The sequence below is a fragment of the Pseudophryne corroboree genome, chromosome 8 (assembly GCF_028390025.1).
Source record: "Pseudophryne corroboree isolate aPseCor3 chromosome 8, aPseCor3.hap2, whole genome shotgun sequence".
NCBI lineage: Eukaryota > Metazoa > Chordata > Amphibia > Anura > Myobatrachidae > Pseudophryne > Pseudophryne corroboree.
The window spans coordinates 131,103,134-131,121,225 of NC_086451.1; the positions used below are offsets into that span (position 1 = coordinate 131,103,134).

Sequence of the window (18,092 nt, forward strand, 5' to 3'; positions counted from 1 at the left end):
ATTAGCTCCTGAGGGTGCTGATCGCTGGGTACGCCTAGATGCTCACTCCCACAGCCGGCCGTCACCCCCTTACAGAGCCAGTAGTCAGAAGACAGGTGAGTAGCAGAAGAAAAGAAGACTTCAGTGTCGGCATTTCTGAGGTACCGCGCAGCGAACGGACGCTGCGCGCCAAGCTCCCACACACACACACAACACTGCAGGGCGCGGGGGGGGGGGGGGGTGCCCTGGGCAGCTTGTAAAAACCTAATTTCCACTGGCAAGAAGGGACATTAGTGCCAAGGCACTGTCCTAACCCCCGCCAGCATAATTATTTATTAAAATAAGCAGGACAGAAGCGCGCCATTAAGGGGGCAGAGCTTCTTCCTCACAGCTCACTCGGCGCCATTTCCTCTACACAAGCTGCAGAGACGCTGGTCCTTCACACTGCTGTCAAGTATCAGGGTGCAAAACGGGGGGGGGGGCACAGGATAATTTGGTGCAATATACTTGATATTAAAAGCTCTAAAGCTCTACAGGTCTGGGGAATTTTTATTAGTCGCTTCAGACCAGTTGATTTGGCACTGGGTTGTGAGCTGGCAAATTCCCTCTGTGTCTCTCTGACAGACTTTACTGTGGGTCTGTCCCCTATTGGCCCGGTGTGTCTGTGGGTGTTTGGTACACGTGTGCTCTTCCCAGGAGGAGGCTGTATTAGAGACACTCCTGATTGGGTGTTTTGAATGCTTTGAATGCTAATGTGGCTCGTATTAGTAAGAGATTAGACAAGTCTGAGTCTCAGATCCAGGCATGGAAGAAATCTGTGGAGGATATGTTATTACAATTCCAGGGCCCCTCGGAGTCACAGAAACGTACGTTTGCCCAGTTGGCAGACACTGATACCGACACGGTCACTGATTCCAGTGTCGACTATAGATTAGATCCAAAATTGGCAAAGAGCATTCAGTACATGATTGTGGTGGTTAAAGAGGTATTACATATCACTGAGGACCCTGCTGTTCCTGATATGTATAAGGAAAAGAAACCTGAGATAACGTTTCCTCCCTCTCATGAACTGAACACTCTATTTGAAAAAGTCTGGGAAAGTCCTGACAGAAAGTTTCAGATTCCCAAAAGGATTCCAATGGCTTATCCGTTTCCCTCTGGGGATAGGGAAAAGTGGGAGTCATCCCCCATTGTAGACAAGGCCCTATCGCGTTTGTCTAAAAAGGTGGCTCTTCCGTCACCTGGCACGGCAGCCCTTAAAGTCCCTGCGGATCGCAAGCATGAAAATACGTTAAAAACCATTTATACGACCACAGGTACGCTACTCAGACCGGTCATTGCATCTGCGTGGGTGAGTAGTGCTATCAAAAAGTGGGCAGATAACTTGTCATCTGATATAGATACCCTAGATAGGGATTGCATCCTCTTGACGCTGGGTTATATCAAGGACGCTGCAGCTTATCTAAAGGAAACTGCGAGAGATATTGGCCTTTTGGGATCAAAGGCCAATGCCATGGCAGTCTCAGCTAGGCGAGCATTGTGGATTCATCAATGGAATGCTGATGCTGACTCCAAGAAAAATATGGAATCTCTACCCAGTAGCGGATCTTGCCACGGGCAAGCAGGACTTTTGCCAGGGCGCCGGCGCCATCCGGAGGGCGCCGCACCACGGCAAGATCCGCTGCTGCTGTGCCCCCCGCTGCCGCTGGCCACTGTCCCGCTGCCCCGCTGTGAAGGGAAACTAGACGCTGCACGTCTAGTTTCCCTTCTTGGGCTGCCCGCTGTGCCCCCCGCTGCCGCTGGCCACTATCCCGCTGTACGCGCCTAGTTTCCCTTCGTGGAGAGGACCTTTTCTGTAATGATATGCGGTGCGCGATGACGTCATCGCGCACCGCACATCATCTCAGCGGCGCTACTACTGTATAGGAGGCGTAACTGACCACGCCCCCTGTATGAAGCCACGCCCCCTATGGCCGCCCGGGGCGCAAAAAGACCCTGAGCAGGCCCTGTCTCTACCATATAAAGGTGGTGTCTTGTTTGGTGAAGGCCTCGCTGATTTGGTATCTACGGCTACCGCGGGTAAGTCATCATTTTTTACCTTATGTGCCTTCACAACAAAAGAAAACACACCACTATCAAATGCAGTCCTTTCAGCCCAATAAATACAAGAAAGGGCGAGGCTCTTCCTTCCTTCCTACTAGAGGAAGGGGAAAGGGTAAAAGATCACCAGCCGTGACTTCTGCCAAATCCAGCGCATGACACTGGGGCTCCTCTGCGGGAGTCCGCACCGGTGGGGGCACGTCTCAAACTCTTCAGTCAGTTCTGGGTTCGTTTGGACCTGGACCCATGGGTTTTACAAATAGTATCCCAAGGATACAAACTGGAGTTTCAAGACGTTCCCCCTCGCCGATTTTTCAAATCGGCCTTACCAGCTTCTCTTCCAGACAGGGAGGTAGTTTGCGACGCAATACAAAAGTTGTGTCAAAATCAGGTCATCGTCAAGGTTCCCCAGTCACAACAGGGAGAAGGCTTTTATTCAAGCCTGTTTGTGGTCCCGAGGCCGGATGGCTCGGTCAAACCAATCCTAAACCTGAAATCCCTCAATTTCTACCTGAAAAAATTCAAATTCAAGATGGAGTCTCTCCGAGCGGTGATCTCCAGTCTGGAGGAAGGGGATTTTATGGACATAAAGGATGCCTACTTACATGTTCCCATTTATCCTCCGCATCAGGCTTACCTGAAGTTTGCAATTCAAGATTGTCATTACCAATTTCAGACGTTGCCGTTTGGTCTGTCCACGGCTCCGGGGATTTTCACCAAAGTGATGGTGGAAATGATGGTTCTCCTTCGCAAACAAGGAGTCACGATTATCCCGTACTTGGACGATCTCCTGATAAAGGCGAGATCCAGGGACCAGTTGTTGAGAAACATTGCACTGTCCCTGACGGTTCTTCAACAACATGGTTGGCTCCTAAACTTGGCAAAATCACAGTTTATTCTGGCGACGCGGTTGTCGTTTTTAGGAATGATACTGGACACAAAACTACGGAGAGTTTTTCTTCCGGTGGAAAAGGCTCAGGAACTTCAAACTCTGGTCAAACAAATTCTGAAACAGGCAAGCGTGTCAATCCATCACTGCACTCAGTTGCTGGGGAAGATGGTTGCGGCCTACAAGGCCATTCAGTTTGGCCGATTCCATGCCAGGGTGTTTCAGTGGGACCTTTTGGACAAGTGCTCCGGATCCCACCTACACATGCAGCGGAGGATAATCCTGTCTTCCAAGACCAGAATATCACTCCTGTGGTGGCTACACAGTTCTCACCTCCTAGAAGGGCGCAGGTTTGGGATCCAGGACTGGATCCTAGTAACCATGGATGCAAGTCTCCGAGGATGGGGGGCAGTCACGCAGGAGGAAAACTTCCAAGGAAGATGGTCAAGCCAGGAAACTTGTCTCCACATAAACGTTCTGGAGTTGAGGGCCATTTACAACGGCCTTGTGCAGGTGGAACATCTTCTTTGCAATCTGCCCGTACTGATCCAGTCAGACAATGTTACAGCAGTGGCGTACATAAACCGCCAGGGCGGAACAAAAAGCAGAGCGGCAATGGCAGAAGTCACAAAGGTTCTCCGCTGGGCGGAAAAGCATACAAGTGCACTGTCAACGATCTTCATTCCAGGAGTGGACAACTGGGAAGCAGACTTCCTCAGCAGACACAATCTCCATCCAGGAGAGTGGAGCCTCCATCAGGAGGTCTTCACAGAAGTGAAAAGTCATTGGAGAATTCCTCAAATAGACATGATGGCATCTCGTCTCAACAAGAAGCTTCAGAGATATTGTTCCAGGTCAAGGGACCCTCAAGCAATAGCAGTGGATGCACTGGTGACACCATGGGTGTTTCCGTCAGTGTATGTATTCCCGCTGCTGCCTCTCATTCCAAAAGTTCTAAGGATCATAAGAAGAACAAAGATTCAAGCGATCCTCATTGTCCCGGACTGGCAAAGGAGGGCTTGGTATCCAGATCTTCAGGAATTACTCATAGGAGATCCCTGGCCTCTTCCTCTACACGAGGACCTGTTACAACAGGGGCCGTGCGTATACCAAGACTTACCGCGGCTGCGTTTGACGGCATGGCGGTTGAACGCCAAATCCTAGCCAGAAAAGGTATTCCCAGTGAAGTCATTCCCACACTTCTTCAGGCCAGGAAGGGAGTAACGTCTAGACATTACGACCGCATTTGGAGAAAATATGTGTCTTGGTGTGAATCCAAGAAGGCTCCTGCGGAAGAGTTTCAGCTAGGACGTTTTCTCCAATTTCTACAAGCAGGTGTGGAGGCAGGCCTAAAGTTGGGCTCAATTAAGGTGCAGATTTCAGCCTTATCGGTTTTCTTTCAAGAACAATTGGCCTCCCTTCCAGAAGTTCAGACTTTCGTGAAAGGTGTGTTGCACATCCAAACTCCAATTGTGCCCCCAGTGACACCATGGGATCTTAACGTGGTGTTGCAGTCACTTCAATCACATTGGTTTGAACCTTTACAGAAGGTGGAGTTGAAGTTTCTCACTTGGAAAGTGGTCATCCTGTTGGCTTTGGCATCTGCAAGGCGGGTGTCTGAGTGAGCGGCCTTGTCTCACAAGAGTCCTTATTTAATCTTTCATGAAGATAGAGCCGAGTTGTCAGCATTTTCTGCCAAAGGTGGTTTCATCTTTCCACATGAACCAGCCTATTGTGGTGCCAGTGGCTACTGACGCTTTCGTTGAGTCAAAGTCTCTGGATGTGGTCAGAGCTCTGAAAATCTATGTCGCCAGAACGGCTCAGGTTAGGAAAACCGAGGCTGTTTGTCCTGTATGCTTCCAACAAGATTGAGTGTCCTGCTTCCAAACAGACCATTGCACGCTGGATCTGTAACACGATTCAGCATGCTCATTCCACGGCTGGATTGCCGTTGCCGAAATCGGTGAAGGCCTATTCTACTAGAAAGGTGGGCGCGTCCTGGGCGGCTTGCCCGGGGGGTATCTGCATTGCAGCTTTGCCGTGCTGCTACTTGGTCGGGTTCAAACACTTTTGCGAAGTTTTACAAGTTTGACACCCTGACATCAAGTTTGGTCAATCGGTGCTGCAGAGTCATCCGCATTCTCCCGCCCGTTCTAGAGCTTTGGTATAACACCATGGTTCTAATGGTGTCCCCAGCATCCTCTAGGACGTATGAGAAAATAGGATTTTAATACCTACCGGTAAATCCTTTTCTCTTAGTCCGTAGAGGATGCTGGGCGCCCGTCCCAGTGCGTACTTTATCTGCAGTTAGTAGTTGTGGTTACACACAGGTTGTGTTACGTTTATTGTCAGCATGTTGCTGCAATTGTTCATGCCGTTGGCTTGTGTTCTGTTGAATGCCACATTGTGCGGCATGCTTGAGGTGTGTGTTGGTAGGAATCTCACCTTAGTTTAACAATAACTCCTTTCCTTGAAATATGTCCGTCTCCCTGGGCACAGTTCCTATAACTGGAGTCTGGAGGAGGGGCATAGAGGGAGGAGCCAGTGCACACCCCTTTTGAAAGTCTTAAAGTGCCCATGTCTCCTGCGGATCCCGTCTGTACCCCATAGTTCTAATGGTGTCCACAGCATCCTCTACGGCAGGGCCGGAGCTTCCACTAGGCAGCTTTAGGCAGCTGCCAAGGGGCGCCGGGACCTGAGGGGGCGGCCTACTACAGCTGCCTGAAAAAGGTTGCACAGTCCTACCTTTCACAGCCGCTGCAATCCCCCAGAACTCTTATCTTACAGTAGCCGCGACTGCTAAGCTCCCGTATTGCAGCCTCCAGCTCCACCTCCACCTGGCACAGGCAGTAACTTTGACAGCTCCTGCAGTCCTGGCTGGGGGTGATATGCAGCACTGCTCTTCATTCCAAGCTCTTTCAGAGACTACTCAGGGGCAGATTTATTAAGCTCGGTGAAGTGATAAAGTGGAAGGTGATAAAGGACCAGCCAATCAGATTTTAACTTCCATGTCACAGGCTTGGTTTGAAAAATGACAGTTAGGACAGTTATCACCTTCCACTTTATCACTTCACCGAGCTTAATAAATCTGCCCCACAGTCCCAACTCTGTACTGCAGCATGCAGGTAAGGTGGTTGCACAGTACATTCTCTGCATTGATAAGGAAAGAGGGCGAGAGCAGCAGTGTGGTGAGGGGGGGGGGGGGGGGGGGGGGTGGAGATGAGCAGCAGGCATGCACACAGTCTAGAGGGGTAGACTGGCACCATGCACACAGATGGTGGGGGGTATAGAACAGCAGACATTTATCAGAGTAAGGGGCAGGGGGTGAGAGCAGCATGCCTTTCATCTGAAGGGTGGGTAGGGGGAAGGGGCAGTAGGCAGAAGTTTTGCCTAGGGTGCCGAGAAACCTTGCACCGGCCCTGCTCTACGGACTAAGAGAAAAGGATTTACCGGTAGGTATTAAAATCCTATTATTGACAAAGTGCCTGAAGGCTTAGTACTGGGACCCAGTAATACAATATCTCTTTTTTATGAGTTTTTAAATACTATGAGGTCTATTTATTAACATTATTTTTACTAAAATAATGTGATAAACAAGATTTATGGTAAGAACTTACCGTTGTTAAATCTCTTTCTGCGAGGTACACTGGGCTCCACAGGGAATAACATTGGGTGTAGAGTAGGACCTTGATCCGAGGCACCAACAGGCTCAAAGCTTTGACCTTCTTCCCAGAATGCATAGCGCCGCCTCCTCTATAATCCCGCCTCCGTGCACAGGAGCTCAGTTTTTGTTAACCAGTCCAATGCAGTAGCAGGCAAAAGAGACGGCAACTGTTAGTAGCCATATACACCACATTCTCACGACAGGAGAAAGTGTCAGCGGCTAATGCCATACCAACCCAAAGAAGCTAAGAGAGTCAGGGTGGGCACCTTGTGGAGCCCAGTGTACCTCGCAGAAAGAGATTTAACAACTGTAAGTTCTTACCATAAATCTCGTTTTCTGCTGCGGGGTACACTGGGCTCCACAGGGAATGACATTGGGGATGTCGTAAAGCAGTTCCTTTTGGGAGGGGACGCACAAGAACTCGGCGTCCAAAGGAAGAATCCTGGGAGGCGGAAGTATTGAAGGCATAGAACCTTATGAACGTGTTCACTGAGGACCACGTAGCCGCCTTGCACAATTGTTCAAGGGTCGCACCACGGCGGGCCGCCCAAGAAGGTCCAACCGTCCGAGTAGAATGGGCCTTTATGGTAGCATGAGCTGGAAGGCCAGCCTGTACATAAGCATGTGCAATCGCCATTCTAATCCATCTGGCCAGGGTCTGCTTGTGAGCTGGCCAGCCACGTTTGTGAAAACCAAACAGAACAAAGAGGGAATACGACTTCCCGATGGCGGCAGTTCTGTTCACGTAGATACGGAGAGGCTGTACCACATCCAAAGACCGCTCTTTGGAAGACAATTCAGGAGAGGCAAAGGCCGGAACCACAATCTCCTGATTAAGGTGAAAAGAAAACACCACCTAAGGTAAATACCCGGGACGTGTTCTAAGAACCACCCGATCACGGTGAAAAATCAGATAAAGGTGACCTACAAGACAAGGCACCCTGAAGCTTCAGGACTTTCTCCTGAGACAAGAACAACCGCTGGTTGTGAGTGTGCAACAACGCCCCCAGGTGCACCATGCTCTGAGCAGGGAACAGGAAAGATTTCTTCCAGTTGATGAGCCACCCGTGGGCTTGCAGAAACTGGATTGTCAGATCTAGATGGCGTAGGAGAATTTTTGGGGAATTTGCCAGGATCAACAAGTCGTCCAGGTATGGTAGGATCCTGACCCCTTGATGGCGGAGCACAGCCGTCATTACCGCCATGACCTTGGCGAAGACTTGTGGAGCCGTGGTCAAACCAAAAGGTAATGCCCGAAATTGGTAATAGAGGTTGCCAACCGCAAACCTAAGGTATTGCTGATGAGACATTGCAATGGAAATATGCAGGTAAGCATCCTGTATGTCCAGGGAGACCATATAATCCCCAGGTTCCAATGCCAGAACAATAGAGCGAAGAGTTTCCATACGAAACTTGGAGACCTTCACAAATTAGTTCAAGGGCTTGAGGTTGAGAATGGGCCGGGATAACCCATTCGGTTTCGGGACTAGGAACAGCGGTGAATTGTACCCCTTGCCTCTCTGAGCCAGAGGCACCTGTACTACCACTCCTGTGTCCAGGAGGGATTGTACCACCGAATGAAGAGTTTTTGCCTTCACCTCTAACAGGCAAAATCGGTGAGGGGGATGATTTTTGAAGGATACAGCGTAACCTTGAGTGACGACTTCCCGTACCCAGGCATCGGAAGTGGTCTTCAACCATTCCTGTGTATACCCTAGAAGTCAGCCCCCCACCCTGGGATCCCCCAGAGGGAGGCCCGCCCCATCATGCGGCAGGCTTAGCAGTCTTGGAAGCAGGCTGACGGGCACCCAGGCCTGTTTGGGTTTGGGCTTATTGGGTTTGGAAGTACAAACCTGTTTCGGGTACGCCTGACCCTTTGCATTCCCTGAAGGACAAAAGGAGTGAAAGGAAGTACTCTTAGCCTTCGGTACTGAAGGAGCAGTACTAGGTAGACAAGCTGTTTTAGCAGAAGCTAAGTCAGCCACAATCTTATTGAGGTCTTCTCCGAAAAGGATGTCTCCCTTAAAAGGGAGTACCTTCAGGGTTTTCTTAGAGTTCAGATCCACAGACCAGGACCGCAACCATAGAATCCAGCAAGCCAGTATGGATGTAGTAGAAGCCTTGGCCGCCAGGATACCGCCATCAGAAGCCGTCTCTTTAATGTAATGAGAAGATGTGACAATATATGATAAACATTGTCTAGCATAATCAGAAGCGTTGGAAGACATCTCAGCTTCCCACTCCTGAGCCCACGCTTCAATAGCCTCTGCAGCCCATGTCGCTGCAATGGTGGGCCGATGCGCAGCACCTGCTAAGGTGTAATCGCCTTTAAACAACCCTTCACACGCTTATCCATCGGTTCTTTCAAAGAAGTGACGGTAGTTACTGGCAGAGCTGAGGATACCACTAGCCGCGCCACCTGCGAATCCACTGGTAGGGGTGTTTCCCAATTTTTACTTAGCTCCGAAGCGAGGGGATAGCGAGCCAGCATCTTCTTGTGAGGTGTGAATTTCTTTCCTGGATTTTCCCAGGACTCCTGACGTATGTCAACTAAATGATCAGGATGAGGTAAAACTTGTTTAACCACTTTCTGACGTTTAAATCTGTCTGGTTTCTTAGGGGCAGCAACAGGCTCCGGGACATCAGTAATCTGAAGAATGAGCCTGATAGCCTCCAACAAGTCAGGAACATCCACCTGTGAAACAGATTCCCCATCAGAAGCGTCAGGATCAGAATCTGTGGGGTCAGTATAAACGCCATCCTCATCAGACGAGGTATCTGGGACGTTGGTGGATTGTGAGGAAGTAATTGCCCACTTAGAGGACCCCTTGGTCTTAGGCAGGTGAGGGTTATAGGCCCTACACACATGCCGATATTCTGAAAGATATGAACGATCTCGTTCATAAATGAACGAGAACTCGTTCATATCTTTCAGTGTGGAGACTCCAGCGATGAACGATGCGCGGCCCCGCGCTCGTTCATCGCTGATCTCCCGTCGGCTGTGCATGCAGGCCAATATGGACGATCTCGTCCATATTTGCCTGCACTTCAATGCAGCCGGGTGACTGGGGGAGTGAAGAAACTTCACTCCCCCCGTCACTGCCCCCCCGCCGCCGGGTTGCTCGTCGGCCGTATCGGCCGTCGGGCACCTCGGCGGCGCATCGCCGAGAGTGTAGGGCCCCTTAGACTTCTGAGTAGTCAGTGATTGGTTCAATTGCTGTAACTGAGCAGACAATTGATCTGCCCAAGGCGGGTTAACCGCGGGGACCATAAACGGTTGTACCGGCATAGGAGGTCCCATAGGGGGCGTTAATCTAGGTACCAGCATATTCAAAAGCGTGGAGAAAGTAGCCCAAGGCAGGTCATTTTGAACCCCCGTTGCTACGATCCCACTGAGGGGTAAGGAGCCCCCAGAACCTGAACCCTCAGCTGCTATATTTTCCTCAAATGCGTCTGCAGCGTCACCACCACACAATGTCCCTGCCCCTTGTAGCTGACATTTCCGAAAGCTCAATGCAGGGCAACCCAGTACAATATCAGCAGCACAATACCTGACAAGAACCCCCCGCAAGCTCTGTCCCTGCATGTAATAATTGATACTGGTTGGTGATCAGTATATGGTAGTACAGTACAGTAGTCCAGTGCTGTTCTCGCTGCCCAGTGTCAGTTCTATTATCCTGAACAGTGCTCAATATCTGTGCTCATTATTATCATTGCTGCATTGTGGGGTCCACTGACCAGTATATAGTAGTACAGTACAGTAGTTCAGTGCTGTTCTAGCTGCCCAGTGTCAGTTCTATTATCCTAAACAGTGCTCAATATCTGTGCTCATTATTATCATTGCTGCATTGTGGTGACCAGTATATGGTGGTACAGTACAGTAGTCCATTTCTGTATTTTGCTGCTCCGTGTCAGTTCTATTATCCTGAACAGTGCTCAATATCTGTGCTCATTATTATCATTGCTGCATTGTGGTGACCACTGACCAGTATATAGTAGTACAGTACAGTAGTCCAGTGCTGTTCTTGCTGCCCAGTGTCAGTTCTAGTATCCTGAACAGTGCTCAATATCTGTGCTCAGTATCAGTGCTGCATTGTGATGACTAAAAGTCCAGTGTCTTGTACTGCATCTTGCTGCTGTAGGGTGCTGTGGTAGTGTCCTGTCACTGTGCATAGGTCATCATCATTCCAGTCACAGTGGTATCTGGCATCTATCTAGTGGTATCTAATTCCAGACATTACTGCCGTCTAATTCCAGATATATTACTGGCATATAATTCCACACATAAAAAAATGGAGAACAAAAATGTGGAGGGTAAAATAGGTCAAGATCTACTTCCACCTAGTGCTGAAGCTGCTGCCACTAGTCATGGCAGAGACGATGAAATGCCATCAACGTCATCTGCCAAGGCCGAAGCCCAATGTCATAGTAGAGAGCATGTAAAATAAAAAAAACAAAAGTTCAGTAAAATGACCCAAAAATCTAAATTAAATGCATCGGAGGAGAAGCGTACACTTGACAATATGCCATTTACGACACGGAGTGGCAAGGAATGGCTGAGGCCCTGGCCTATGTTCATGGCTAGTGGTTCAGCTTCACATGAGTTCCTGATAGTCAAATTGAAGATGTCACTGTTGAAGTACACCAGGATGAGGATATGGGTGTTGCTGGCGCTGAGGAGGAAATTGACAAGGAGGATTCTGATGGTGAGGTGGTTTGTTTAAGTCAGGCACCCGGGGAGACACCTGTTGTCCGTGGGATGAATAAGGCCATTGACATGCCTGGTCAAAATACAAAAAAAAAAATAACCTTTTCGGTGTGGAATTATTTCAACAGAAATGCAGACAACTGGTGTCAAGCCATGTGTTGCCTTTGTCAAGCTGTAATAAGTAGGGGTACGGACGCTAACCACCTAGGAACATCCTCCCTTATACGTCACCTGGAGCGCATTCATCAGAAGTCATTGACAAGTTCAAAAACTTTGGGTGACAGCGGAAGCAGTCCACTGACAACTAAATCCCTTCTTCCTCTTGTACCCAAGCTCCTGCAAACCACACCACCAACTCCCTCAATGTCAATTTCCTCCTTAGACAGGAATGCCAATAGTCCTGCAGGCCATGTCACTGGCAAGTCTGACGAGTCCTCTCCTAACTGGGATTCTTCCGATGGATTCTTGAGTGTAACGCCTACTGCTGCTGGCGCTGCTGTTGTTGCTGCTGGGAGTCGATCGTCATCCCAGAGGGGAAGTCGGAAGACCACTTGTACTACTTCCAGTAAGCAATTGACTGTCCAACAGTCCTTGGCGAGGAAGATGAAATATCACAGCAGTCATCCTGTTGCAAAGCGGAAAACTCAGGCCTTGACAACTATGTTGGTATTAGACGTGCGTCCGGTATCCGCCGTTAGTTCACAGGGACTTAGAGAATTGCGTGAGGTAGTGTGTCCCCGGTACCAAATCCCATCTAGGTTCCACTTCTCTAGGCAGGCGATACCAAGAATGTACACAGACGTCAGAAAAAGAGTCACCAGTGTCCTAAAAATGCAGTTGTACCCAATGTCCACTTAACCACGGACATGTGGACAAGTGGAGCAGGGCAGACTAAGGACTATATGACTGTGACAGCCCACTGGGTCGATGCATTGCCCTCCGCAGCAACAACAGCAGCGGCGGCACCAGTAGCAGCATCTCGCAAATGCCAACTCATTCCTAGGCAGGCTACGCTTTGTATCACCGCTTTCCATAAGAGGCACAGAGCTGACAACCTCTTACGGTAACTGAGGAACATCATTGCAGATTGGCTTACCCCAATTGGACTCTCCTGGGGATTAGTGACATCGGACAACGCCACCAATATTGTGCGTGCATTACATGTGGGCAAATTCCAGCACGTCCCATGTTTTGCACATACAATGAATTTGGTGGTGCAGAATTTATTCAAAAATGACAGGGGCGTGCAGGAGATGCTATCGGTGGCCCGAAGAATTGCGGGCCACTTTCAGCATTCAGCTACCGCGTGCCGAAGACTGGAGCACCAGCAAACACTCCTGAACATGCCCTGCCATCAGCTGAAGCAAGAGGTGGTAACGAGGTGGAATTCAACCCTCTATATGCTTCAGAGGATGGAGGAGCAGCAAAAGGCCATTCAAGCCTATACATCTGCCTACGATATAAGCAAAGGAGGGGGAATGCACCTGACTCAAGCGCAGTGGAGAATGATTTCAACGTTGTGCAAGGTTCTGCAACCCTTTGAACTTGCCACATGTGAAGTCAGTTCAGACACTGCCAGCCTGAGTCAGGTCATTCCCCTCACCAGGCTTTTGCAGAAGCAACTGGAGAAATTGATGGAGTAGCTAAGACGGAGCGATTCTGCAAAGTATGTGGGACTTGTGGATGGAGCCCTTCATTCGCTTTGCCAGGATTCAAGGGTGGTTAATCTGTTGAAATCAGAGCACTACATTTTGGCCACCGTGCTCGATCCTAGGTTTAAAGCCTACGTTGTATCTCTCTTTCCAGTAGACACAAGTGTGCAGAGGTTCAAAGACCTACTGGTGAGAAAATTGTCAACTCAAGCGGAATGTGACGCGTCAACAGCTCGTCCTTCAATTTCTCCCGCCACTGGGGCTGCGAGGAAAAGGATAAGATTTCCAAGCCCACCCACTGGAGATGATGCAGGGCAGTCAGGAGCGAAAGCTGACATCTGGTCCGGACTGAAGGACCTGCCAACGATTGCTGACATGTCTACTGTCACTGCATATGATTCTGTCACCATTGAAAGAATGGTGGAGGATTATATGAGTGACAGCATCCAAGTAGGCATGTCAGACAGTCTGTATATATACTGGCAGGAAAAAGAGGCAATTTGGAGGCCCTTGCACAAACTGGCTTTATTTTACCTAAGTTGCCCCCCCTCCAGTGTGTACTCCGAAAGAATTTAGTGCAGCCGGTAACCTTGTCAGCAATCGGCGTAGGAGGTTACTTCCAGAAAATGTGGAGAAGATGATGTTCATCAAAATGAATTATAAATTCCTCCGGGAAGACCTTCACCAGCAATTGCCTCCAGAAAGTACACAGGAACCTGTGATGGTGGATTCCAGTGGGGACGAATTAATACTCTGTTAGGAGGAGGATGTACAGTACACAGTGAAAGGGGTGAGGAATCAGAGGATGAGGTCGATATCTAGCTTCTGTAGAGCCAGTTTGTGCAAGGAGAGATTGAGTGCTTCTTTTTTGGTGGGGCCCCAAACAAACCAGTCATTTCAGCCAGTCGTGTGGCAGACCCTGTCACTGAAATGATTGGTTCGTTAAAGTGTGCATGTTCTGTTTATACAACATAAGGGTGGGTGGGAGGGACAAAGGACAATTCCATCTTGCACCTCTTTTTCTTCTTTGCATCATGTGCTGTTTGGGGACTAGTTTTTTAAGTGCCATCCGGTCTGTAACTACAGCGCCACTCCTAGATGGGCCAGGTGTTTGTGCCGCACACTTGTGTCACTTAGCTTGGCCATCCAGCTACCTCATTGCACCTCTTTTTCTTCTTTGCATCATGTGATGTTTGGGGCCTATATTTTAAATCTGCCATCCTGTCTGCCACTGCAGTGCCACTCCTAGATGGGCCAGGTGTTTGTGCCGCACACTTGTTTCGCTTAGCTTAGTCATACAGAAACCTCATTGCACCTCTTTTTCTTCTTTGCATCATGTGCTGTTTGGGGCCTATTTTTTAAATCTTCCATCCTGTCTGCCACTGCAGATGGGCCAGGTGTTTGTGCCACACACTTGTGTCGCTTAGCTTGGCCATCCAGCTACCTAATTGCACCTATTTTTCTTCTTTGCATCGTGTGCTGTTTGGGGACTAGTATTTTTAAGTGCCATCCTGTCTGTAACTGCAGTGCCACTCCTAGATGGGCCAGGTGTTTGTGCCGCACACTTGTGTCGCTTAGCGTGGCCATCCAGCTACCTAATTGCACCTCTTTTTCTTCTCTGCATCATGTGCTGTTTGGGGACTAGTTTTTGAATAGTGCCATCTTGTCTACAACTGCAGTGTCACTCCTAGATGGGCCAGGTGTTTGTGCCGCACACTTTTATCGCTTAGCTTAGTCATACAGCCACCTCGGTGCAACTTTTAGGCTTAAAAACAATATTGTGAGGTGTGAGGTGTTCAGAATAGACTGGAAATGAGTGGAAATGAATGTTGTTGAGGTTAATAATATCGTAGGAGCAAAATTACCCCCAAATTCTGTGATTTTAGCTATTTCTATGTGTTGTTTTTTTTAAATCATCCAGATCCAAAACCAAAACACAAAAGGGTGGTTTTGGCAAAACCAAGCCAAAACCAAAACACGAAAGTGGAATTAGAACCAAAACACAAAACACGAAAAGTGCCAGCCGCACATCTATAATAGTTATATATATATATATATATATATATACACACTCTCTTTTCCCATGGCTGAAAAAAGAATTAGACCAGCACTCACGTTTTAGTTGCAGAAAAAAAGAGGTTTTTTAATCCTGAAAAGACATCAAGGATACACCCCACTGTTTACAGTACGCCCAACAGCCGTTTCAACACTTGGTGGTCTTCATCAGGGGCATGATGAAGACCACCAAGTGTTGAAACGGCTGTTGGGCGTACTGTAAACAGTGGGGTGTATCCTTGATGTCTTTTCAGGATTAAAAAACCTCTTTTTTTCTGCAACTAAAACGTGAGTGCTGGTCTAATTCTTTTTTCAGCCATGGGAAAAGAGAGTGTGTATATTGATTATTAGGACCTTGCACCAATTATTTTTTGACTTTAGACATAGAGTGCTGTCACTTTGTTATATTTTATATATATATATATATATATATAGAGAGAGAGAGAGAGAGAGAGAGAGAGAGAGAGGGGACATAATACATACTGTTACCCACACCATTGTTAATACTGTATGCCCAGTCTCATATGAAATGAGCTTTATTGCTACAAGTCATTTCTGCCGCAAATAGGATGAGCCTGAGTACATCTGTATGATATAATAACAACGGCAGCACCAAAACAGGACCGCAGTGTGCCCTGTGCTGGCCAACTCCTAAACCTATGATATCACTCCTAGGGGGCGAGGCTCCCAGACCTGGTAAGTATAGCTATGCACGAAGCGTCCTAAGGTTGCTTTGGGCAGGTCAACAGGCTGTATGGTGGCTTGATCACTCAAGCGGCTCTGCAGTAACAATCCTGGCCTTAGGGTGCAATTTCAGACACCCTGCAAGCCACATGCAAGTGCTGTTGGCACTGCTCGCACACGCATAGTTACAGCACTGAACAAAGGTAAAAATATATGGCATTAACTGACTGCAAGATAGTGTTGGTTAGCCGGTATTTGATTTTAAACACCGAAAGTCTTTTACTGGTGCCCTTTCTAACTGATTTTTTTTTATGCATTAAACCATACAAATTATACAGTACCTTATTGCTTTATCTAATGTGTAAAAGAAAATATAACCGAAATGCCCCAAAAATTGTTGTTCACAATTTTAAAAAATTCAAGAAAGTATCTTGTTAGCTACTTTCACCAACACAGACGTCCCAGGTACAATTTTAATTTGTTTGTTAAAAGACATATTGGCGTTTTACCTGTAAAATCCTGGAAAGACTTATAAGCTTTTAGGCCAAATCTTTTCCTGTACTCATTGAAAGATTGTAATCTAAGTTTTCGGGACTCTTCAATTACCCCAACAGCTATATGCAGGAGACGTGGGTGAAGGTTGTATCCACCTCCAATCTAAAAAATACAAGTAGAAACAAATTTATTAATAATAATTTAGATCTTCTTCATTGGTAAATTTTTCTCCTGCTATTTTTAGTAGCAGGGTACAATACAAAATTAATTACAGTATACAGTAAGCTGCATTAAGAAACATCAGACTTAAAGACTTCCATCCAAAATGTAATTACATTAGGTGTTGGGGCTGCGTGACCAGTGGTGGGGATCCCGGAGTTCAGCATACCGACCATGGTATCCCGACCGCAGAATGCCAGCGGGGAGGGGCTGGAGGTGGAGCGAGCGCAACAGAGTTCCATGCAGGCTTGCTGCGCTCACCATGCAGCGGGCTTGGTGGCTTGCTTTTCCTCGCCACAGGTTCTATTCCCACTCTCTTGAGAATAGTCCCTGTTAGTCGACATTTGATCGCTCAGGATCCCGGTGTCGGCATGGTGACCACCGGGATCTTGAGCGGCGGTCACATGACTGCATACCTTACATTATCCTCATCTGTCTCTAACCAGAACAACTCGGGCAAGTGCACTGGGTTGTGTCTGTGCAGCCTTATTCTGTCACCCCGTACAACCTATGAGGTGTTTCTTTGTCTATCTTTTTGTCATTCTGTTGGTTGTGGGAAGAATTGTGATAGGTATGATGACTCTTTACACCTTTTACAGGTCACCACGTCAGGATCTGTTGAGGCCTATAACATTTGGTGTCTGCTAAAATACACAGAATATTCCCTCAATACTTTAATTTATGTTGGTGGAGCTGTGGAGCCATACGCACATTTACACATATACAGTATGGTGGCGATGGACAATAATTTCTAAATTTTGGACTAGAACCCCTTTTAAACAAATTATCAATTTCTAAATGCACAAGAATAGTAAAGCTAAAAGGACAAATAAAACCTCTCAGCAGATTGTTGGACAAGCTTATTATGCATTTATGTAATGCCAACAGATATAGCTCACAAAAAGCTGAAAGAAACAGACACTTCAATTAGAGCAGCAGTACTCAAATTAATATGGTACATCTCGGAATTTGCTGCACTATATAAGAAACTTAACAAATAAAATAAATCTCATCAATAAGTATCTTATCTCTGATATGTTGTACAAATGTTTCTGGGTTGGGTATGAATTCTCAGCAGTCGGGATTCCTGAGAGAAGACCGACAGCAAAATCCCAAAGGATCCCGGTAGATATTTGAACCCTAACCCACCCCTTCCACACCTAAAAAATTTTTTTTTTGAGTGGCACCAGTCAAAGTACTGGGTCGTGGAGCGCAGTGGAGCGCAGTGCAGCTGCCATCTACAGTTAATACGCGCACTTTGAGGATGGAGATACTGCTCCGACTTCTCCCTCCCAACAGCCTTTCTCCACCCACCACAAAGGACCTTCTCCCCCCTGCACCCAACTCCAACCCCTATAGTGTGGGGATAGTTACTTTGGACTGGCCCATACTCTGGGACAGGTCATCTGCCCTTCTCACCTCCTACTTCATATGTTCCTCACCTCTACCGCCTCAGCTCTCCCTTGTCTTCCCACTCCATTACCTTGCGACAGCCCCTGACCTCCCCCCATTTCCAACTGGGTTCAGCTGAAAATGTACCCTGTAAAATAGAATTTTGGTACCTACCGGCAAATCCTTTTCTCTTAGTCCGTAGAGGATGCTGGGGACTCCAAAAGGACCATGGGGTATAGACGGATCCGCAGGAGC

At 47.9% G+C, this 18,092-nt stretch overlaps 1 protein-coding gene across 1 annotated transcript in view; it reads right to left on the minus strand.

Moving 5' to 3' along the window:
- PTGS1 (prostaglandin-endoperoxide synthase 1) overlaps window positions 1-18,092 on the minus strand; it is a 271,507-nt gene that overhangs the window by 14,987 nt on the left and 238,428 nt on the right. Inside the window, exon 10 of the mRNA XM_063936924.1 lies at window positions 16,241-16,388. Within this exon, the coding sequence (XP_063792994.1) occupies window positions 16,241-16,388 (148 nt within the window). The remainder of the gene's footprint in view (window positions 1-16,240; window positions 16,389-18,092) is intronic.